At 41.1% G+C, this 24,712-nt stretch overlaps 1 protein-coding gene across 4 annotated transcripts in view; it reads left to right on the top strand.

Moving 5' to 3' along the window:
* The first annotated feature begins 4,285 nt into the window (after positions 1-4,285).
* Positions 4,286-24,712, top strand: part of LOC148356399 (voltage-dependent calcium channel subunit alpha-2/delta-4-like) — a 104,437-nt gene continuing 84,010 nt past the window's right edge. For all 4 annotated transcript variants that reach the window (XR_015851987.1, XM_088347204.1, XM_088347203.1 and 1 more), the window contains exons 1-9: positions 4,286-4,682; positions 7,159-7,298; positions 13,435-13,516; positions 14,902-15,018; positions 15,083-15,142; positions 18,019-18,181; positions 18,242-18,373; positions 20,282-20,342; positions 22,327-22,477. Coding sequence is in view for 3 of the 4 variants with exons in the window: in XM_088347204.1 (XP_088203330.1) it covers positions 7,159-7,298; positions 13,435-13,516; positions 14,902-15,018; positions 15,083-15,142; positions 18,019-18,181; positions 18,242-18,373; positions 20,282-20,342; positions 22,327-22,477 (906 nt within the window). In the remaining variant the exon portion in view is untranslated. The remainder of the gene's footprint in view (positions 4,683-7,158; positions 7,299-13,434; positions 13,517-14,901; positions 15,019-15,082; positions 15,143-18,018; positions 18,182-18,241; positions 18,374-20,281; positions 20,343-22,326; positions 22,478-24,712) is intronic.

Raw genomic sequence — 24,712 nt, 5'->3', positions numbered from 1 at the left:
ACCTGCGATCTCTGACAGTGGGTTCCCCGAAAACCTCACAAAGGCTCAACAAATAAAAAAGAGAAGTAAAATAGTGTGTTTTGTTCACTATTAGTCTCCATAGTTTGTATCATTCCTTGTTGTTTTCAGCATTTGTTTTCTGTTGTACTACACTTTACAGCAGGGGTGTCCACAATTTTCAGAAAGCGTTCCAGATTTGTTAAACTGAAAATGTGTGCGGACCGAGTTTTCAACCTGGCGTTCTTTGAACAGTCTTATAATAATTTTACCCTTTGTGAAAGGTTAGCAGTGCTTCAATTTCAGCGTCACGACCTCATAGCTCGCCTTTGTAGCATTTTCATTCGACTCGCCAAGTCTCGTGAAATATCGCTGCTGTGCCGTTAGAACAGCTCCCAGTTGGTTCACCTATTTACAGCGTTCGTTTCCCGGTAGCTGCATGGTTTGTCCGGTAGTGCCTCTCAATATTTTATTCTTTGAAAACATTCTTTTGGAATAGTAGGCAGACACAGTTGTTTCGGATTTCAGTGAAAAAGTACTTCAATTTCCGCTTGTCCTGGAAGCTGCAGCCCTCACAGTCAACTCTCCTTTTTTTATTTATAGTCACCATGTCAGAAATGGGGTGGGCTAAACTTTTCGCAGAAAGCCAAGGACAAGGTGGGCAAAGGGCATTGCCATCTGTAGAAATGGTGATTTTTTTTATTTATTATTTTTTTTTTTTTTGGAACACATTTATTTTATACTGCAGTCAACAATGCTGGCGGGCAGTGTTCCCTCTAAGCTATGCGCGTGCGCAATTGCGCACTGCTCGCACATTCTCAGCGCACACGAAAATCTAGCCAGCGCACAAAAATGCGGGCTCAAAATTACTAATTAAGAAGCGACTAAAGTCAAAGTTACAGTGCATGAAGGTAAAAATACACGGGTTCCCCTGACGTTGTGTCCTAAATGAGATATTTTGAAGTTGAGTCGAAGTAGAACGAAGTTGAGTAAAGTTAGTAGAGTTTTTTGGGAACCGTCTTCTTCGGCTCGGCTCACTAAAACGAACTGGCTCTTTTGGGTCCTAAACGGCTCTTTGGGTTGTTTTTGCTTCTTTAATCCCAACATGACCAAATATTATGTAAAATTATGCACAAAATGACTTAAAGGTAGGGGGGGAATAGAATAAAAAAGAAAAAAATACCAAAATGAAAAAGTAGTGAAAAGCGGAGAAAAAAAGCAATAAAAGGAAGAGAAAAAAGAAGGAACATTTTAGGAAAAAAAGCCAGAAAAAAAGAAAAGAAAGAAATGTAGGAAACAAGTAAATAGAGAACAAAAAGAAAAAAGTAACAGCTCGGAAAAAATAAACACAATGAGATTTTTTAAAGGAATTAAAAAAAAAGTAGGAAAAAAAAGTAGAGAAAGTTTGTGTTGCATTCAAATAATTTCCAATTATATCAAGTGAATCTTGTTGCCAACATTGTACTTCTAAATACAGTCTGTATCTTACTAAATAAGCCCCCAAAAATGTTAATATAATGCAACAAAATATATCAGGAAATAAAAAGAAATGGATATCTTGTGAAAGAATTGTAAGAATAAAAGATGTTTCTAGGCTGTACAACCTTTGCAATAGTACATGAGTCAATTCATTCAAAAGAGAAAAATAATTTTGCATTGCCGGAAACTCAGCAAAATGTAACTTCATGTCAAGTTTTGGACATGTTTGATAATGACTTAATTGCCACACTTGGGATTGCTGTTGCTCACTGTTGTTTCAAGCGTTGCTCACCGACTTTGTGTGAACACTCAGACCCGTGGAAAATTACAGGGAACATTGCTGGCGGGCCACATGTAACAAAATTTATGACAGTAAAAATTTGATCACGGCCGTAACACTCCCCTGCCTTACAGCAACATCTAGTGGTCAAATAATGCACACTGTCTCTTTAAAATCGAGTATTCTAGGAACCTTTTAGTATGTGTTTGTTATTTAAAGATTTCTTTAGATAACAAGCTTAAGGAAGAGTTCATCTCCACTACTTTCACCACTCAAGGAAAGGTTCATCTCCACTATAAGAGATTTGGGTCAGTGGGGGAGGAAAACTCCCCAGCTGTTCCACACTGCTGCTGTGTATTCCGACTGCGCGCGCATTTGATTTGTGTGGACGATTTGTTAAGTGTTATTAATCCAACATCTCTGCATTTTGTATTCCATTATTCCTCGTGTGCTTTTCTCAGTGTTGGGAACGTTACTTTAGGCCACTAAGGTTTGCGGGGGCACGCAGCTGTTGCCATTCTGCAGGCAAAGTAACGCCACTTTTGACAGCGAAAATATTACTCGTTTGATTACCCCGTTACTGAAAAAACACCGACTGTTGGGTGGTCTTCTCACTCCTGTGTTAATAATTTCACTTTGCACTTGAAAGGGACAGTGTCTATCGTTTAACCCCTCCTAGTGGTAAAACAAAACCCATGACCAGCAATCCCAAAGGTGTCACAAGCCAGAAACGGAGACAGACCCCAGTAGCATTCGTTTACTCAGTTTTATTGATAAAGAGAGAGAGCAGTGCTTGATTCCACGATCCGATGATCGACGGACACGGGTAGCAGGAGGCAGGAACGCGGAAGTGGCACTTCCGTGTCGAGCGAGGTTAATCGTAGGCAGCGGGGATACTGGTCGCTAGCCGGGACGGGAGAGCAAGGGCAGTATCGAGTCCAGAAAAGAGGTCGGCAACAGGTATCAGGCAAGAAACAGGGCAAAACAGGTCGATGCTCAGGATGGAAGAGCAGGGCAGAAACGGGCCCAGAGACAGGTCGGCAACAGGTATGAGGCAGGAGAAAACAGGGCAGGAAAATGTCGGAAGGTATGGAGCTTGCCTAGCTGGGAGCAAAGGTTTGCAAACGGTCTGACAGCTTCCTCTTAGAAGACGGGGAATTAATAAGAGTCAGGGAACCAATCAGCGAACAGGACTGTTGGCGCCAACGGGGCAGTCGCAGGTGCCCTAAATCAGCAATCATGACAAAAAGTATCACCACAAACATCACCATCAACCTCAGAGAGCTAGAACCTGTCGCCAACCTGTCATCTCTTTGTTTCCTTATCCTCACTGTAAAATGTGGACCTGGAGTCGTCCAATTTTGTTGTTACAATATATCCCATGTTGTAACAATGACAATAAAGACATATTCTATTCTATTATATTATATTCTATTCTATTCATATCAGAAGAGAGGTCAGAACCATAAATCATGGCCAGGATAGCTCAGACAACAGTCGCTAATGTCAGACTTGAACCCATCTGGAGGGACAAGAACATAGCAGTTAAATCAAAGATCAGTCTCATGCAAGCGCTGGTTACTTCAAACTTTCTCTAAGCTTGCGAGACATGGACCCTGACAGAAAAGCTGGGAAAGAGAATCCAGGCCATGGAGATGTAATGCTACGGGAAACTTCATCAGCTACTCAGCCCATGTGTTAAACGAAACAGTGCGCAACATCATCAGAGGGCAAATTGAAGCCTACGAAGAACTGTTGTCAACAGCTAGCAGAAGGAAACTCCAGTGGTATGGTTACGTCACAAGATCATCAGTACTGGCCAAGATAATTCTCCTAGGTACAGTCCAGGGGGGCAGGAGGAGAGGATGACTGAATAAGAACTGGGATGAAAACATTAATGAATGAACTGGTGCCAACATTGCTACGACACATGGTGTCATTGTAACCTGTGCAGTCCTTTGAGACATTTTGTGATTTAGGGCCATACAAATAAACGTGACTTCACTTGACTTGGTTTGTTTGAGTTAAAATAGATGATGTTGCTGGTCCCATAAAATCAAACTACTAAACGGAGGGTGGTTAAGGTCTGATACGGGCTGTACTAACTAAAATTGAAATGGTATTTTTCAGAAACACCACTAAGATTAAAAAAACCGCGTGTTCAGATGCAAGTTCAAACTGCAGAACTGAATGTGGCCACTAGACGTCCCTATTGTTTAGTACAGGATTTCGGTTGGTATCTGCCAAACCTTGACTAACTATAGATACCAAGATCCTGAAACCCGTTTATGTTGTCCTGTGGACCGATCCAAAGAAGTCACAAAATTATATGAAAATAAATAACATTTTTGATTTATTTACTGGGATACTTAAATACTGAATTAAACCCAAGTCATAGAGTGATAAGGAGGAGGAGAGGGTACCCAGGAGATGAAACAGGCATGGATGGAGGGAGGAGGGGTTTAATCCTGCTTGGATTACTGTATAAACTGCGAGTGCTTGTGTGTAACAAGAGAGAGAGGAAGTCTCCATCCCACCATCACTCCAGACTGAATTCATCTCTCCACACATTGTTTTTTCACCGTTCAAGATGTGGAGTTAAAGAAGTGTAGAAGAGAGGATTACAAATTGTAGTTTCCCATGGTGGAAGAGGAAATAAAGGCGCAGGAAGATGGCCAGAGCAGGAGATGAACAAGCATTTGTTTGGAACATTGTGACTACTTGTATAAAGATGTGACGATATCATGATTCTTATGGACATTTTTTGTGGGTGGTAAAGTTATGGATGCCTCGTCTGCATCTTCAAACCAGGCTTGGGAGCTCAGGTGGTTTGCCGTCTCAACGTTGATCATTTTGTGTTCATCTTGCAAGTTCTGGCTCTGATGTTTTGGATCCAGGCATTTTTGGAAAGGACTTCTCAAAAAAGGCAAGTATTTCTCCTTGTCCTGATTCGAAAAGAAAACTCGAATGTGTTTATCTGAAAAAGTTTTGAATAGCTTACTTCTTGCCTGCCTAGGGTTTATTTCAAGTTCTTTTTTAGGTTACAGTTGTTAGGGAAAAAAACTATGTTACAAATGTAGCATTTGTAGCTCGGTGGCCTTGGGGATAGGGAGCCCGCCCTGAGACTGGGAGGTCGCTGGTTCAAGCCTCGTCCGGGTCATACCTAAGACTTACAACATTGGTACTCATTGCCTCCCTGCTTGGTATTAGGGGTTGGAATTGGGGGGTTTGGTCACCTAATGACTCCCAACATATCAGTTGGGTTGAGCGAGGGGGCTGGGAACCCCCCTCCTCTGTATCAATCTCCCAGAAAGAGTCAGAAAAGACTCTAGCCACCTTCCACCAGGGGTACAAGGCTCTGGTATATACAATATATATATATATATATATATATATATATATATATATATATATATATATATATATATATATATATATATATATATATATATATATATATACCAAAAACAAATAAATGAGTGGACAATTTTCTTTTAAGACTTATCAAAATCTCTTATAGATCATTTGCAGACCTTAAAACTCGTGATACAGTACAAAATACGACATGTTTTCAGACTTTTACTGTGGTAGTCATCAATACCACAAACCAATACCATTAGCACATACAATTCCATTCACTGTCTATGTCACAAGCCAGAAACGGAGACAGAACCCAATAGCGTTCGTTAAACTCAGTTTTATTGAAATAGAGAGCAGTGCCACCTCCCACTGGGGGGATATGGCTCCGGTATATATATATATATATATATATATATATATATATATATATATATATATATATATATACAAATGTAGCATTTGCCAAATTGTTCGAATTAGTTATCTGACTCCATTAACCAAACACAAACTTCATTTTCCTAACAATGCATGCTCGTTTCTTAATTTGGGGAAAAATATTGACAGGTGACAGGCATTTCCACACGGGGGCAGATTTATTTTCTTAAAGCATTTAACTAAGTGAATTCCATCGAATATAGCCGAATTATTGTCGAATTAGTCTAATTAGTCTTCCTCGAGCCTCCCTCTCACGATCTCCCATCTCTCTTTTCGTCTCTCCTTCCATCTTCCGTCTTTTTACACGTTGGGGCGTCGGCCACCCCCCCATGGGCGGGCCAGGAACTCCTCACGTGGCCTCCACCTAGTCGCCACCTCGTCTGGACCGGTCAAAACATTCCCGCGCGCTTCCATGTCATCAGGACTCCGTTCTCCAAACACTGCCTACCACCTGCGTCAAAAACTCTGTTATCACCAGAACTAAACAAAACATTCGCATTCGGAACGGCGTGACCCGACTTTAAGCCTTCTCTGTAAGAAATCTTCATTGCATTCAATAACTGTAATATGTAAAATCCCTTGCAGTCAAATAAATAAAATATAAAAATCCTTCACAGTACATATTGGCCTGTAAAATACTCAAAGTTCATAGATCGGGGCACCACTGTGGACGCAACCCTGGACAGCTTTCTCTACTGTTGATGGTTCTTGACCTGTTTTTGGGTCGTGGCAATGTTGGGACCAGCCCTTTCCTTGATGTTATCTAATTCTTTTTCCGTCTTCTTCTCATCTTGCCATCTTGGACTGTCCCCTGGAGAATAATCTTGCCCAGTCCTGATGATCTTGTGACGTGACCATACCAATGTAGTTTTTGTTTGTGCACGCTTGACAACAGTTTTACGTAAAGTCCATTTTGCCGTCTAACGGTGTTGCACATTATTTCGTTTGTAACATAGGCTATGTAGCCGATCCCTAGAAGTTTCCTGTAGCATTCACATCTCCATGGTCTTGTCATGAACCGGAACAGGATCAGGACGCACATAAGCTTTTATTTTATGGGAAATGGGGAGTCATGCATGTTAGGCAGCAGTCTGGCGTGGAAAGACAGGAAGCCAGAGACCGACGAGATTGATACCAATTGCCTGAGCAGATAATGGACGGATGGGGTCGATACCGGACAGGACAGGACAGAAAGGATTGATAATGAAACAGGATATTGAAATTAAACAGGACAAACTAGAGGGGAACGAAACTGGAAATCAATATTAAACAGGACAAAAATAAACGGGAACAATACCGGACTGGAAATACCAACAGGAAAACCGGACTGAATCAGAACCCATGTCTTGCAATGGAGAGGTTCGTTGACAGACTGACAAAATAAAAGAAAGTGCACTGAGCTTAAAAAGACGGAAAACCAATCTGTTAATGAGCTGCAGCTGGCCCCACAAGGGCGGGACCAATTGGGCGCCATGGCAACCGTGACAGGGTTGCATGAATTCGATCTTTGATTTCACTGCAATTTTCTTGTCCCTCCAGATTGGTTACACTCTGTAATACTACCGACCTGTATCAAACATTTGTAATCTGACTGGAACTCCTCATAGATGCCCGTGAACCCCTTTGATCCCGGACAGTGGCACAGTGAAGAGCCACGGCGACTGAGCCTGATGATGTTCCCTTTGATAATCCTGTGCTGCTCCATGTGGCTAACGGTCGATGGTCAGATGAAGATCTCACCAGAAATGTAAGTACAATATTCGTATAATAAGCATCTATGTTGAACGCGTGCACCTGATGTGAAATACTGTCCAACTGCACATTCTCATAAAATGTCAGGGAGAGCAAAAACGTGGTCGGGGTCGGAAAAGAGTCGGAAGCCAGGGCAGGAGAGTAGACAAAGTCGGGATCAAAAATGGGTCGTAAGCTGGGACGGGGGAGCAGACGTTGTCGGGATCAAAACAGGTCGTAGCGGAAGACAAACAGGAGCAAAATGGGGACGGGCGGGAGTCAGGGTCAAAAAGGGCTTGTCTTGTATTAACAAAGGTTTGCAGACGGACTGACAACAGGAGAGTAACAGGACTGGGTTTAAATCGGGACAGGGAGCTAATCAGAGCCCACATCGGTTGGCGCCAAATGAGCGGGGACAGTTGATTCACATTAGTAATCATGACATTAATGTACTACAAACAGTAACAAAACCATAGAACAGGGGGCACCAAACTTTTTGAAGCTGAGAGCAAGTACTGCTCATTATTCATAAGTGCCAATGACGTGTGGTGAGGTTCAGAATTACATCATCATCATTATTTTTGATCTGCAGGGAAAGAAAGCAAGATATCAACTTAAGCATATAAAATACCCTTTATTTTGTTTCCTTATTTTATAAGTGAAGTATATGTGCTGTTCATTTTAAATAAAAGCATTAATTGTCATGATTACTGATTTGGATCACCTGTGCCAGCTCATTTGGGGCTACCTGATCCGTTTCCCACCGGTTGTCAGTCCGTCAGCGAACCTCTGTGCTTACAAAGCAAGCATTTTGACTCTGACTCCAGTTCGAGTCCGCTTTTTGCACTTTTTTTTCCCACTTGTCCGTTTCTGATCCCCCCCCGTTTGTCTCCGGCTACGACCCGTTTTTTGATCCCGACCTCGTTTGCTCTCCCGTCCCAGCTTACGACCCGTTTTTGATCCCGACCACGTTTTTGCTCTCCTGTCCCCGCTATCGACCTGTTTTTTCCGTACTTGACACTGCCATCTCCCGCTCCGGAAGATCCACTTCCGCATTGGGTTCACGATCCGATAGTGTCAGCGACTTGCTTACCGTGTCCAGCGAGCACCGGATCTCGGGCGCTGCCCCTCCTCTTTCAATCAATAAACTTGTGGTTAACGCTACGCATTTGGGTCCTGATTCCGTTCTGGTCTGGATATTGATGGTATAACAATGTGGCTATATGAAAAAAGTTCATTCAACGAAAAAAGAATTGAATGGCTCGACTTGCTGTTAGCTTGCTAATACTATCACTAATTGTTTTGGGCTGAGGAATATTCGATCTCTTTATCGCCCTCTGCAACGATGCAAAAGGATTGTGTGCCTCAATCTGGATCTATAGACACTCAGCACAGTAATAAGTTACATACATACTAGTCGAATTCATAATATTCATGATAAAATGTGAAATCTCTGCAGTTTTGTAAGAGAAAATCCCAAATTATGAAGTTATGAGGAAAAACAAATAACGCTGAATACCAATAACCATATAATATATTTTTAATGTTATACTTACTTGATGACAATGATTATCATGTTATTACTATGTTGTTACCATGCTACTACTATGTCATTACTAAGCCAATTTTATTATGAGTAGGGCTAAAATTGTGTCAGTCAATCACAAAAATACTTTCGAAGGAAATTATAAAATTATATACCGGTATATATATGTATATATATATATATATATATATATATATATATATATATATATATATATAGAGAGAGAGAGAGAGAGAGAGAGAGAGAGAGAGAGAGAGAGAGAAGAGAGAGAGAGAGAGAGAGAGAGAGAGAGAGAGAGAGAGAGAGAGAGAATATTAAAGGAGCTGTATAGAATTTTGAATTTTTTTAACTCACTACTGCCTCTTCCTGGGTTGAAGTCATTATTGCTTCCAAGTCAGCTCGTTAATGGTGCACGTGCAAATATGTGCATTTCACGGAAGCGCCCGAATAAACCCTTCTATACTAGAATTAGGCCTCTTCTCATTTTCAGCATTTTCCTCCTACACTAACAAATAGAAAGAAAAAATGCAGGGAGGAGCGTGAAGTCACTCTCCGCCTCCCTCTAACAGTTCTTTTTACCTAATGTGTGGCTTTGCTAAAAGTAGATAGGCGCAGGGTGAAAAAAAATCATAGGGCTCTTTTGTCGTGATTACTGATGGAAATCACCTGTGCCCGCTCATTTGGCGCCAACCGTTGCTGATTCTGATTGGCTCCCTGTCACTATTTGAACGCAGTCCTGTCAATCCCCTGTTGTCAGTCCGTCTGCGAACCTCAGTGTATACTAGGCAAGCCTTTTTCGACCCTGACTCCCACCTGCCCCGTTTTTGCTCCCGTCTGTCTCTGGCTACGACCTGTTTTGATCCTGACCACGTCTGCTCTCCCGTCCCGGCTTACGACCTCTTTTGTCCCCGACTACGTCTATTCTCCCGTTCTGGCTTACGACTCGTTTCCGACCCCGACCACGCTTTGCTCTCCCAGTCCCGGCTACCAACCAGTTTTTCCTTCCCTGACACCGCCATCACTCGCTACAGAAGATCCACTTCAGCATTCGGAGCATAATCAGACTACGAGAGTGACTTGTTTCCTGCGCCCAGCGAACACAGTATCGTGGGCACAGCCCTTCCTCTCTCTTTCAATAAAACTTGTGGTAAACGTTGCGCAAGTGGGTCCTGCTTCCGTTCTGGTCCTGACATCTTTGAACTCAGTTGGGTATTGTTTAACCAAATGGAGAAAATATTCTACTCTCAACTTTTTAATGACGCCTCAAATGACTCACCCCGACTTTAAGAAGTTATCATGTCTATGAAAATCAAGATTTATTATTCCAGTTAGAAAACAGAATATAAACCACCAGTATAAAACAACTTTCTATAAATGTTTTCTATGTTTACTTTTCCAATTTCCAAGAAAAATCATAATGAGCCATTACTTGTAATGAAATGAAATGAAATGAAATGATCTGCATTTATATAGCGCTTTTCAAGTCAATGACTTCCCAAAGCGCTTTACATTGTGCTTCACATTTCCCAATAGCGGCCGTGATCTGTGCAGCCATGTAAGGCGCTAACCTGCTTATTGGGGGTATTGGGGGTTCAGTGTCTTACCCAAGGACACTTCGACATGTAACACGGACAAGCCGGGATTCGAACTGGGATCCCTTAATCCTAAAACGATCGCTCTACCTCCTGAATGTACAGTGGAACCTCGGTTCTCGACCATAATCCGTTCCAGAACCCTGTTCGAAAACCGATTTGGTCAATCACCAAAAATCGTTTTTCCCATTAAAAGTAATGTAAAATCGTTTTAATCCGTTCCAACACCCTGAATGTTTACCATGAACGTAAACATGAAGCTAACCCAGGCTAATCGTACGTTCGCGTTAGCGTAATCTTCCGTACGAAAGATTACGCTAACATGAACGTGTAAAAATAAAAAAATCAGGTCGTTTACACGTCATTTAGCACCCGGGTCTCCACAACAAGTGGCTATCGCTTCATTGGAAAGGGAGCTCCGTTCCAACACCCTGAATGTTTTACGTAAACAAAGCTAACCCAGGCTAATCGTACGTTCGCGTTATGAATGCTAACATGAATGTGTAAAAATAAAAAAAAGGATTATGAATAGGATTTCTTACCTTTGTGGTGGACGGTGGGAAGAGAAAAATCATCAAAAGTTTTTCAACCTCTTTCAAAACTTGCGGCAGTTGCTTGCTTATAGCGCTAACTTCCTTAGCCGCATCACTCGATTTCAAAGCCTCCTTATTCTTTACTATCGTACTGATAGTAGATTTAGCCATGCTGTATTCACTAGCAAGATCGGAAATTCGTACACCTCTTTCATATTTAGCTATTATGTCTTTCTTAAAGGCAATAGTTGTACGAACAACTTGTTTGGTTTTTTCACCTGTCCTGCTTGCACCGACCTTCTTCGGAGGCATAATTAGGAGCTAAAACACGCGTACGCCGCTCAGCATCGCACCCTAGCGTACCGGCGTTCGAACTCCGATTTTTTGACCGAACAGCGAAGCAAGAATTTCTCGAAATTTTTGGTTGAACACCGATTTGTCCGAACTGAGAGGCGTTCGAAAAACCGAGGTTCCACTGTATTTTCAATACCAATCCCCGAGCTAGAAAGGTGTCTTTCGGGGGCTGTCTGGTGAAAACTTTGGTGGTCCCTTTGTTAGATAAGCTAAAGCTACAGTGTACTCATCCTCACATTTTTGATGAATCCATTCACGTGAAAGAATCTAATTTTGGAAAAACCCATCACCTCCAAAAGCGCCAGCGGCCTGACGGGTGACAAGCCATAACAGCGTGAGAGGCAGCTCCCCATTGGCCAAGCCATCTGTCGCTTCCTGTCTGGTCTTCGAACCGTTAGCTTGAACGACCGCATGGAAAAAAAACAACATAGCTGAGCCAGGAATATGTTAGCAAAATAATTGCTGATTAACGGTAATCTCTTTTAATCTGTTGGTGCGATATGACCTCATACACAAGAGGCCACGGTTATCAATTCCCAGAAAATAACATGTTAAGTTCAAACTTTTGTAGATACATTCGAAATAAGGAGAGGAGACATCAATGGAATTTGAACTTGCAAGGCAGATAGGAAGAGAAGTCTTTGGATAATAAATCCCAGCCGGAACAAGCAGTGGACCCAAAAGCGTAACGTTTCACACAATGCTTTAGTAAGGGATTGGGGAATTCAGGGCAAGAGGAAAAAGACAGTGATCTGGTGCTCGCTGGGTCGGAGGAGCAGGAAGCCCTCGCGAACGAAGCGTGGTCGGAGATCGGAACAAGTCATGCAGCCGGGACGGGAGAACAGAGCGTGGTCAGAGATTGGAAGCAATTTGGACGACCGGGACAGGAGACTGAGCGTGGTCAGGGATCGTAAGCAAGTCGGGCAACCGGGACAGGAGACGGAGCATTGTCGGAGATTGGATCAAGTCGGGTAGCCGGGACGAGCAGGAAGCCAGGGATCGGGGATCGATACAGGAAAAGGAATCTGGCGGGTTGCGGGTAGCCGGGACCAGAGAACTGAGCTTGGATCGGGGATAAATGCAGGAAACGGAATCAGGCAGGATACGGGTAGCCGGGAACGAAGAACAGAGCTTGGATTGGGGATTGATACAAGAAACAGAATCAGACAAGATACAGGTAGCCGGGATCGAAGAACGGAGCTTGGATCGGGGATCGATACAGGAAACAGAATCAGGCAGGATACGGGTAGCCGGGACAACAGAACAGAGCTTGGATCGGGGATTGATACAGGAAACAGAATCAGGCAAAATGCAGGTAGCCGGGACAGGGGAACGGAGCTTAGGTGGGGGATCGATACAGGAAACAAAATCAGGCAGGATACGGGTAGCCGGGATAGGGGAACGGAGCTTAGATCGGGGATCAATACAGGAAACAATATCAGGCAGGATACGGGTAGCTGGGACAGGGGAACGGAGCTTGGATCGGGGATCAATACTGGAAACAGGTCGGGATCAAAACAGGAGCCAGAGTCAAAAGTGCTTGCCTTGCATGCACTGAGGTTTGCTGAAGGACTGACCAGAAATGAACAAGAATGACGTGCTTAAATTGGAGTAGGACTAATTTGGGAACGAGTGGCAGCTAGGGCTGAAAGGGTGAGCGCAGGTGAGGGCAATTGACAAATCATGACAGTTCTAAGGCCCTCCTCTGAACCCTTTCTATTTATTAAACCTTTAGGGTTACAAAATCAGCCCTAAAGGGGGGAAGAATCATAGAATGGCAACAATAGTGACAATGATATAAAGAGCGCATAATAAAACAACAAACCACAGTCCGTAATAATAGTTCAAACAACAAGCAGTGAGCCACACTAATGAACAACTGCATGCAATAATGATTTTCAAACAGCCCTAGCAACCTCAGCCGACTTATTTGCATCTGTTCAATAGTAATAACAGGACAAACGATTTATTTAACATTCCCCCTTTTCATATCAGAGCACAGTAACACAGAAATCCAACAATCAATTCTTTCTTGTAACACACAATTAATTATTTACTCAACTACTATACGGCATCAAGAGGGAACTTGTCCAAATTTTCTTCTTTGTGTGTTGATTTCTTGTCCAGTGTGCAGGGGTGGGCGGAGTCTTTCGGCAAAGAGATAGCATCCCTCTCCGCCAAATACTCGGGGGCACAAGTGCTTCAAAAGGTAAGTTGGATTTCTTTACAAGTTTACATTGTGGTAAAGACTCCATAAGCGGTGTTAATTTTTCGTTTTGTCTTGTATATGTATTTTTTGGACGATAAATCACACCGGGTTATAAGTCACACCAGCCAAACAATGCAGAAGTAAAAAGGAAACAACATATATAAGTCGTACTGGAGTACAAGTCGCATTTTGGGGGGAAATGTATTTGATAAAATTCAACACCAAAAATGTACACGCCATATCAATGTTGTGAAACATTGTATGAAACGAGATTAGACATGGCACTCCTGGGTTAACATGTTTTTAAGACTTTAATGAGAAAAAATACAAAAGACTGTCAGCATAAATAGGCAAAATAATTACATTAAAATTATTAAAATTTAAAAAAACTGGTTGGTAAAGCAAAGCGTGGTCGGGGTCGGAAACGAGTCGTAAGCCAGAACGGGAGAATAGACGTAGTCGGGGACAAAAGAGGTCGTAAGCCGGGACGGGAAAGCAGACGTGGTCAGGATCAAAACAAGTCGTAGCCGGAGACAGACGGGAGCAAAAACGGGGCAGGTGGGAGTCAGGGTCGAAAAAGGCTTGCCCAGTCCTTAGAAACTGGCCTAAATTATGACAATAGTGCATTGAAGTGAAAATTAGGAATTAGGACAAAAGAAACTAAATATGAATAAAATGATGACTCACGACACGTGGTAAGCTTTCTCTCCTGGCTTTGATCTCTTTGATCTCCGGCAAAACTAACATAAAATGCGACAGAAACAAAATGAAAATAAATCCAAACAGCTTGCCAACATCATTTTTGCCGTTCCATGTGTTCCGTTACTCCCCAAGCCTGCACAAAATTTAGTCATTTTATTCATATTTAATTTCTTTTATCTTTTATTAGCATATTTGGTATTGGAGTAATCCAAAAGTAATTGAAAGTAAACAAGTTAAAGTAACCCTACCCAACCCTGGCCATAAGTTACCCGATCCTGCTTTACCCACTACGTTATAAATATTTTTTCCTATTCTCCTATTTCTTTGTTTTCTATTTAAAGTCTTTATTACAAGTTTACCATTGAATGCCAATTAATCCGGTTGCAAACAATGTTTCACAATGTTGATATCAATGACAATGAAGACAATTCAATTCAAGTTTTTCACAATCAGATCTCTGTTTCAATCTAGCCAATAACTGTGACATTGGTTTAGCTGCCATCGCTCCGACAACAACCAGCCCGATAATTATCGTGCATCCTCAGTAATTAGGCTTGTGCAGTGCGTACCACCTTGGAGAAGCCCTGGCAGGCCTGGCGCTCACCATCTGCCAGCTGCGCTTTGCTAAATTTATCAGCCTCATGTCTGCTTTTCTTATCACCTGACCTCTACCGCGTTTGAAGAAATATAAAGACGTGGAAGGCGTGTTGAAGATCGAGGAGGTGGACGGAGAAGAGCTGGTCAAGAAGTTTGCAGAAGAGATGGAGAAAATGCTTGGGAGGAAGATGAAATCTGTTAAGGTAACAAAACATGGATTTGGTGACACACATCAACAAGCTCAGAATTGTTTTTTCTCCGTTCCAGAGGTTGGCAGAAGCTGCAGAAGATGCTGATCTTTACCACGACTACAATGACACACTGGAGGTAAGTGATGTAAATAATACTTAATCTTTTCCATTTGCGTACTACACATAATAATTTATTTCCTCATGGCAAAATCTCATCTCATCTCATCTCATTAGCTACACCGCTTATCCTCAGTAGGGTCGCGGGGGTGCTGGAGCCCATCCCAGCAATCATCGGGCATTGGAAATTTTTTTTCCATTAATTATCGTATTTTCTTGTCAGAACCAGAACAAATCGTAGACCCAATCGCGTAACGTTTCACACAAAAGTTTATTGGGATCTCGAGGAAACAAACGCCAGTGATCTGGTGATCGCTGGACAGGAGGAGCAAGCAGCTCATGGGATCGGAGCGTGATCGGAATGCGGAAGTGATTCGCCGGGACGGAAGATCAGAATGTGGTCAGGGGCAAAAACGGGGCGATAGCCGTAGACAAACGTGAAAATCAGGAACAGACGAATAAGAAACGGTTGAAGACGGGAGCCAGAGTCAAAGTGCTTGCCTTGCGTATGCAGAGGTACCCTAACGGACTGACAAGGAGTGTCTGGCGTACGGGTTATAAATAGGAGGCGAATCACTCGGGCAACAAGCAGCAGATGGCGCCAAACGAGCGGGCACAGGTGAGGGTAATGAGTATTCATGACATTTCCCTACTATGAGCGCACCTTTTATTAAGACGCACCTTCAAAATATTTATGTGTTAAAGATTTTTCATACATAGAGTGCACTGGACTATAAGGCGCGTAGAATTAAGAAAACAGTAAGAGCGAGGTTTGCATTGGGAAAAAACAGTTAAACCTTGTAAAAAATAGCACATAAACCATAAATATTAGGAAATGTGGTTTTACCAGGTTAAACGAATTGGTTCATTCATAAAGGGTTAATTATGCAATTCAGACTTTTTTATTATGTCCTGTCTTTGAGGCGCACTTTTGAATTGTGGGCAATTATTTGTTTTTTAGGTGCACCTACTATATACCGTAGTTTCTTAATTATGACATTTAAAATGTTTTACCATTTTGCTTAGTTGAAATAACATTTTCCGCCAAGATTAAAAAAAAAAATCTTGCTTGTGTATCTAGTATCCGGTATGGATCCCGTCTGTCTTGTCCTGTCCGGTATCCTGCTCGTGTAACTAGTATCCAGTATCGATCCCGTCTGTCCCGTCCTGTCCGGTATCTTGCTTGTTTATCCAGTATCGATCCCGCCCTGTCCGGTATCTGCTCGTGTATCCTGTGTCTGGTATCGATCCCTTCGGTCCTGTCTCGTTTTGATCTCTTCTGCCCAGCAATCGCCAAATCGTTTGTGTTCCCGCACATGACTGCCCCGTTCTCGTAAAATAAAGCTTGTGCGAAAACGTTACGCGTTGGGGTCTACCATTTGTTTTGGTTCAGACATGTAAAACATGAAATTTGTCTATTATGCCTTTTGAAAATGAAAGATTACTTTATTTATTTGATCGTATTGGAATATATATATATTTTTTGCTTTTAGTAGGTTTAATTAGGTTCACTACACTGTATGCATCATTTTAAACTTTTGCAACATTAAATCAGTCCAGCCCTCGGCCTGTAGATGAATTTTGTATTTGGCCCCTCGGAGACATTTACACCATTGCGATGGCACCACCAGGGGGTGACCAGGTGTGGTGGCTACGACCCCTGTATAAATTTGTTGGCCACCCCGCTTGCCAGCAATGTTCCCTCTAATTTTCCACGGGTCTGAGTGTTCACACAAAGTCGGTGAGCAACGCTTGAAACAACAGTGAGCAACGGCAATCCCAAGTGTGGCAACTAAATTATTATCCAACATGTCCAAAATTTAACATCAAGTTACATTTTGCAGAGTTTCCGGCAATGCAAAATTATTTTTCTCTTTTGAATGAATTGACTCATGTACTATTGCAAAGGTTGTACGGCCTACAAACGTCGTTTGTTCCTACAATTTTTTCACAAGATATTCATTTATTTTTATTTCCTGATATATTTTGTCGCATAATATTATCATTTTTGGGGGCTTATTTAGTCGGTTGTCAGATACAGAACTGTACCTAATCACATTTTTAGTGGAAGTACAATGTTGGCAACAAGATTCACTTGATATAATTGGAAATTATTTGAATGCAACACAAACTTTTTCTTCTTTTTTCCGTGTTTTTTTTCTACTTTTTTAAAAATTCCTTTAAAAAAAATCTCATTGTGTTTATTTTTTACGAGCTGTTACTCTTTTCTTTTTGTTCTCTATTTACTTTTTTCCTACATTTCTTTCTTTTATTTTTTTCTGGCTTTTTTCTAAATGTTTCCTTCTTTTATTCTCTTCCTTTCGTTTTTTTTTCTCAGCTTTTCACTACTTTTTCATTTTGGTATTTTTTTCTTTTTTGTTCTATCCCCCCTTCCTTTAAGTCATTTTGTGCATAATTTTACACAATATTTGGTCATGTTGGGATTAATGAAGCAAAAACAACCTGAAGAGCCGTTTAGGACCCGAAACAGCCGGTTCCTTTTAGTGAGCCGAGCCAAAGAAGCCGGTTCTCGACAAACTCTACTAACTTTACTCAACTTTGTTCTACTTCGACTCGACTTCAAAATACCGCATTTAGGACACAACGGCATGGGAACCCGTGTATTTTTACCTTCATGCACTGTAACTTTGACTTAAGTCGCTTCTTAATTAGTAATTTTGAGCCCTCATTTTTGTGCGCTGGCTAGATTTTCTTGTGCGCTGAGAATGTGCGAGCAGTGCGCAGTTGCGCACGCGCGCAGCTTAGAGGGAACACTGCTTGCCAGTATGTTACATTGTTGTAGCATCAGATATAACTTTTAGTTTTGGCGTGCCAACCCAAGATTTCAACCATATTCCCAACATAACTTGTCTGACTTAAGTTTTCCTCTTTCAGTTTGAGTACTACAACTCCATGCTCATCAACATCGTGGACGAGGACGGCAACCCAGTCCCACTGGGTGGCGAATTCCCGCTGGAAAAGAACGAACACTTCAGCAAACTGCCTGTCAACACGCAGCAAAGTAACATCCAAGTGCCCACAAACGTCTACAACAAAGGTAGTGCGCATTTGAGACCCACCGCACAAGAATGGGACCGTCACTCTTTTCTCATCCTAGATACAGACATCCTAAACGGGGCGTTCATGTCAGAGGCTCTCAATGAAATCTTCATAGATAACTTCCAGAAAGATCCTACACTCACCTGGCAGTACTTTGGCAGCTCCTCGGGCTTCTTCAGACTGTACCCGGGTATCAAACTTTTTTCATCTAATCGAGACAGATGGTATTTTTTTTTAGATCTTTCAGAGCAAAATATTTACTTTAGAAAAAGAAAACTAAAAGTGCTTTGGCATGAGTGTCTAATTGAACAGACATTGGAGCTCCGTTTCTAGTCATCTATCTAAATGTTGTGGAAATTATCAATGGTCTGTCACAAGAAAATCTTGCCTCACTAATAACGACAATGGAATATTTAGTTGATTTATTTTTATTTTTGTATAGATATTCCAGATTTTATCACCGACTTGGTAACATAAGATAGGATTGAAGTGGGAAATGCAGTGACCTCTGCTTTCCAACTAGTCAATATAAAATCTTGGGGTGATTAAGGACAGGTGAATGAAGATTGGGCTCAGGTATGCACAACCTCCATCCAGTTTGGCGCTAGATCTTGACATTACCCTTTCCTCAAGGGCCAGATCTCAGGCTGTCCAAAAAAAGACAGACAAAAAAGTACTCGCGGATGCTGTAGTAAACAGACCTTCAGGGTATGGATAAAGGTACTGGTCCATCTCCGCCGAAACAGGGCCAGAAGTGGTCGAGTACTCCTCTCCTATCGGGAACAGGGACCTTCTCTCCACTGGAACAGGGGATGGAAAAAGGTCTTTGTCCATCCCTGCCGAAACAGGGCCAAAAGGGGTAGAGTATTCCTCTCCTATCCGGATCAGGGACCTTCTCTCCACTGGAACAGGGGATGGATAAAGGTCTTTGTCCATCCCCGTCGAAACAGGACCAGAAGTGGTCGAGTACTCCTCTCCTAGCCGGACAGGGACCTTCTCTCCACAGGGACAGGGGTGGTTAAGGGTCCTTGTCCATCCCCGCTGTTACAGGGACCAGAAGTGGCCAAGTGATCTTCTGGTTGCCAGGACTGGATTCAGAAGCGGCCGAGACACGCAAACTCTCAAAAATTATAATATAATAGATTGAAAGAAAAGATTAAAAAAGATATTGTAGTGTATATCCATCCATCCATTATCTGCACCACTTATCCTCAGTAGGGTTGCGGGGGGTGCTGGAGCCCATTCCAGCCATCTCCGGGCAGTGGGCAGGGAACACCCTGAACTGGTTGCCAGCCAGTCGCATGGCACACAGGGACAGACAATTTCCTCGCTCATTCACACCTAGGGACAATTTAGACAGGCCAATTAACCTGACATGCATGTTTTTGGAATGTGGGTGGAAACCGGAGTGCCACGCAAGCACGGAGAGAACATGCAAACTCCGCACAGGAAGGTTGGTAGCTGGATTTGAACCCATGACCTCAGAACTGTGCCGCACACGCGCTAACCACCGCGCCGCCATGCTGCCCCCTGTAGTGTATAATACAAGGTAATTATATAGAATAGTTTAAAAAGAAATAATATATAAAAAGCAAGACTAGAGTAGAATAGGTTGGCCTAATAATACTATACATAATAACCTAAATCAATTCCCGTTGAACATACGAATAGCGGAAGGGTAAAAACTCTCTTTAAGACCTGTAGTCTTGCTCACAATGGAGCGAAGACGGCGACCTGACGGCAGGTAATCAAAGGACAGTAATATCAAAGCTTCCCACTGGTTCATTTGTTTGCAAAGATAGACCCAAATGAAGGGAAGGTGGAATGAAGACAGGTGTTCTGAACTCATTAACAAAAACCCTAGAATAAATTAAAACCAACTAGGTCTGGAACCAAACAGTAAAGTGTCCAAAACATAAACAAAACAGAACAGAAGACAGGATGTAAGCGGCAAATGCAATGACCAGATGCAGTGTGCTGTCCAAGCAGTCATTATATAATCTTGGCATAATTTGGGAAAAGTGTGTGAAGTTTAGCAACCACCCTCCAGTTTGGTGCCTGATCCTGACAACAGTTATGCTCTGTTCTTAATTCCCAGGAATCCAGTGGACACCAGATGAAAATGGGGTGGTCACATTTGATTGCAGAAACAGAAACTGGTGAGGAGATCTTTCATGCTACGGTTTCATCTGCACAACCGATGTGATTCTGAATACCAATATATTTATTTTTGCAAGCAAACAAAAAAAAACAACTTTTGTTTGTCTCGCCGTATTTTAAATTCAAGTATTTTTTTTATTTCCCTTTTTTCTCTTTTCTTTCCAATCTCCACTATTCACATATTGGCAGATATTTTGTACACACAAAACTAACCTACTTCATAGATTTTTAATAATATAAAAGCATTATGGTTGCGTGTGAGGTTCTTGGGACCACTTGTACACAAAAGCAGATGTTTAAAGATTTTTAGTATTTATCGGGGCTGCCTTGAAACGAAACCTAGCTAAAGACAGCCGCAGAAACCTAAAGTACAACTGTGTAAATTTTCACGGAAATAAGTTCAGCTGTTTTTGAGCCTATAAGTCACATGCATGCATGCACACACACAGAAATTGGGAATTGTAAAGTATTTTATTATTAGATAGGTAAATTTGATTTAGATGAGATAGATTTGATTTAGTTATTTATTTGGTTTCTTCAATAATTGTTTAACTTGACTTGGTTTCTTTGTATTTTTTCACAAGAATTTTCTATAAAATCCCTTTACAGCTGTGTTTTGTTAAAACGGTGTGCCGTGAGACCTTGTCAAGTGTTTCCCAGGAAATTGCTCAACTTTATCTTCGCAAGAAAAGCATGCCATTTAGTATATTTTTTTTCCTCCCGTGATCAACAAAGTAACTGTTGATCCATAACAGTAGGTGGCAGCGGATAGCTATTTTTTAATACACTAATCATATGCTCATGAGATGGCACAGTATATTTAATAACTTATTTGTTTGATGAAGCCGTTAACATCGCACTGCAAAGGAGTAATAACATAAATCAAATAAAGTAAAAGTTTTGCACAAAATTTTGACGATTTTAAATATTAATTTCTTATTTTACTTATTTGAAGGGGAAATTTTTTTTCAGAAAAACAAGACAAAATGTTAATATTGGGTATTTTTGTGTTCTATATCTCTTATTTTATTTTATTTCTAACATGAGGATGCTGCTGGAAATGTGAATTTACCTATGGGTATGAATAAAGTATCCATCTATCTATCTATCTATCTATCTATCTATCTATCTATCTATCTATCTATCTATCTATCTATCTATCTATCTATCTATCTATCTATCTATCTATCTATCTATCTATCTATCTATCTATCTATCTATCTATCTATCTATCTATCTATCTATCTATCTATCTATCTATCTATAAATTCCTTTAAACAGGTTAAAAAAAATAGTAAAATCCCAAATTTAAGGAAACTTTTTACCCAAAACGTGTACTATGTATGACCTCCAGACTACAAAGAATATGAAAAAATGTTAAACTATCAATTTAGAAAACATGATCAATCCAACATTCACAAAAAGACATGAAACTAGTTCCAGGAACTAATTTTTTTCAAACATTTTTTGACAAATGGTGTGCGCTGAGATTTTTTTATTTTGAAAATAGTGTGTCTTTGCTCTAAAAATATTGAGAAACGCTGCTTTACATAAACAAAACGTTCCTTTGTCTTGGTTCCCAATATTGGTTTTAGAAAAATATTTCTCCTTTTTAAGTAACACAGTACGCAGTTATGCAGTTTTTCATACTGAATGTTGTCTCTAAAACTAGCTCCATGATAGTCAGTCAGATCAAGACAAAGTGTAACACCGTCTCTGATTCGTAAGAGTAAATCAAGTCAATTCCAGGAACACCGTCTGGTGCCTGAAGCAGAACCTCCAGGAAGTCGGAAGACAAACAAGCAGATTATAGATCTGGAAACTTGCCTGTGGCAGCTGCTGCCCTAGGGGACAAACGTCATTTAATGTCCAGGAACTTGTCATTAAACAGGAAAATCACATGGACAGAAATCAGTATATGAACTTTGTCCGTCCGTCTGTGCTTATGTTCTTCTTCTTTTTTTCTTCACGCATTGTCTGCAGGTATATCCAGGCAGCCACTTCCCCAAAAGATGTAGTCATTGTGGTGGATGTGAGTGGCAGCATGAAGGGGCTAAGACTCACCATAGCCAAGCACACTATCAACACAATACTGGACACACTGGGAGAGAATGACTTTGTCAACATCATAGCTGTAAGTCAGCTTTTGGAATTAAAATGAAAATGTTTTCGGCAATTTAAAAAGCCATCATTAATGTTGGGCGAGTAACTGAAAAGCAGTAATTAGGTCACTGAGTATGTTGTCACCATTTCCAGCTACAGTATATTAAGTTTATCATTTGATCATCACAGCATTACTTTAATAACCACATTATTCATTTTAGTTGTTATAAATGCACTTATGTTCATGCACTTATTTGAGTGAAGTATTATGTTGCTGTATCCTTTCGTATCAGTACGTTCCCAGCAATGGTCCTCCACCCCTATCTTATCATACAACCTTCAAAATCCAGCGGTGTGCAGTTTTAACAAAAGTCTTTTGTTCATTGAGATAGTTTTCTTTGCCTTGTCATGCGAGATCCCAGAGGTTAGAGTTTCATGTTCCATTTTGCAAATCCACACCCCTTTCTTTTCCGATAAAAACTGTCTCCGAAGCCTTTTCTGACTGTGAGAAATGTCTCAGACTGGCCCAAAGTACTCTGCTTTATTTATATCCTGAAATTTTATGATGAATGTCCTCAACTTCTCTCCTGCTCTATTTTATCAAAGTCCGAGTACTTTGTCTGGTCCCGGAAAAGAACACGGAAATGTCCTTTTGCCTTCGCTATTTACTTAATTTAGAGTAACTCATTTACACACTAGATTACTGACACCAAAAAGTATTTTTCTGAAAATAACTAGTTACAATTTACCGTGTATACTTGCCTAGAAGCCTACCCCCTAAAATGCTTTAAAATGAAAACTTAATAAAATAAATAGAAGGACCTGTGAAAGCAGTTAACCCTTATTGAACACTTGGCCGAGAAACTCCATATCCATTTTATCTCTGGGCTTCAAACCACTCGAAAATCTCCTCCATTTCTGGGTACTTTTAAATGTTTTCTTTTTTTCTCAGTCATGTTGCATTTCAAAAATAATTTTACAAATCGACCGAAATCCAGTACGCTTTACTGTGCTCACATTTGCCTCTCTGGTTTTCTGTTAATTTTTCGTCCATGTGAAAGCCACGCCCACTCCCCAACGCGTGGGCTACAATTTGATAATGGTGACACTCAACCAGTGACTAGTTACCTGGGAAATTAACTATTAACGTTACTTTAAAAAGAAATCGTGTGTCAAAGAATTTGAAATTTTCTGAGCAGTATTTGAATTTGATAAATATAGCCAGCAATTTCAGGTCCTAAACGGCTCTTAAGGTTGTTTTTGTTGCTTTAATCCATAAATAACCAATTATAATACAACAATATGCATGTAATGATTTAAAAAGGTGGTAAAAATGAAAGAAAAAGAAAGTTACAATAACCAAAGGGAACTGCACTGTCAACAGCACTGGTGGCTCAGTATTTCCATGACTCAGCCTTTTCTTTCGGCGTGTTAGTAAATACTAATCGCTATCTAAGTATATGGTAGTCGTATTTTGAATGGTGACATGATCCGAAAAGACGTGACGTAAACAACTGTGAGGAGAGCGGAAAACTGCTTCGTTCAAAGTAACGCACCGCTTTTGACCGTCAGTAACGGTAAAATTGTGTCGGAATACCCCTCTACTTCAAAACTAGTCGTTATTTATAACGGCATTATTCCTAACACTGCACACAGCCAAATATCCGCATACAAGCTGACTCTCTGATTTTAGTATCTCATTTTATAGTGTTGAATTCGAGTTGGATGCGAGTATATACGGTAGGGAGAATATCTCCATGAGGAGAAATTCAGTGTTCTCGTACTCAGTGCTTCAGACGGCCTCACCATAACTGCATTTATTTATACTTTGTAGATAAATATATACATGCTGAAGTTATATACTATTGTATACGCTGTTTTATTCCATTTATATTCAAAAATACTTGTCCAAAGATTGACCTCAGCCTTGAGTGCAACTCTTCAGAAGGGTGTCGTAAACCGCCTTTGCTTTGGAATTTGTCTTTGGTTTCAGTCCGTGCAGATAACAATGACCTATCACCCTTCTCCCATTCTTTAAAGGACGGGGGAATTTGAATCACCCAGAGGCTTGGTCATGGGATGTGAACATTTCATCGCTATGTGTTATAAAAGTGGGCAACCCTTGAGCCCCCGTCGTCTTCTGCACACAATTGTAAAATTGGCAAGACCTGATTTGTTCAACTCTTTGATTCGGCTAAACAAATCAATATGTGGACTATATTCGGCGCTCGGCTCAATAATTTCTCCAACTTCTGGACATGCTCCA

This window comes from Urocampus carinirostris, chromosome 11, assembly GCF_059441175.1.
Source record: "Urocampus carinirostris isolate Australia breed hairy pipefish chromosome 11, RoL_Ucar_1.0, whole genome shotgun sequence".
Lineage (NCBI taxonomy): Eukaryota > Metazoa > Chordata > Actinopteri > Syngnathiformes > Syngnathidae > Urocampus > Urocampus carinirostris.
This window is presented reverse-complemented; position numbering and strand designations above follow the sequence as displayed.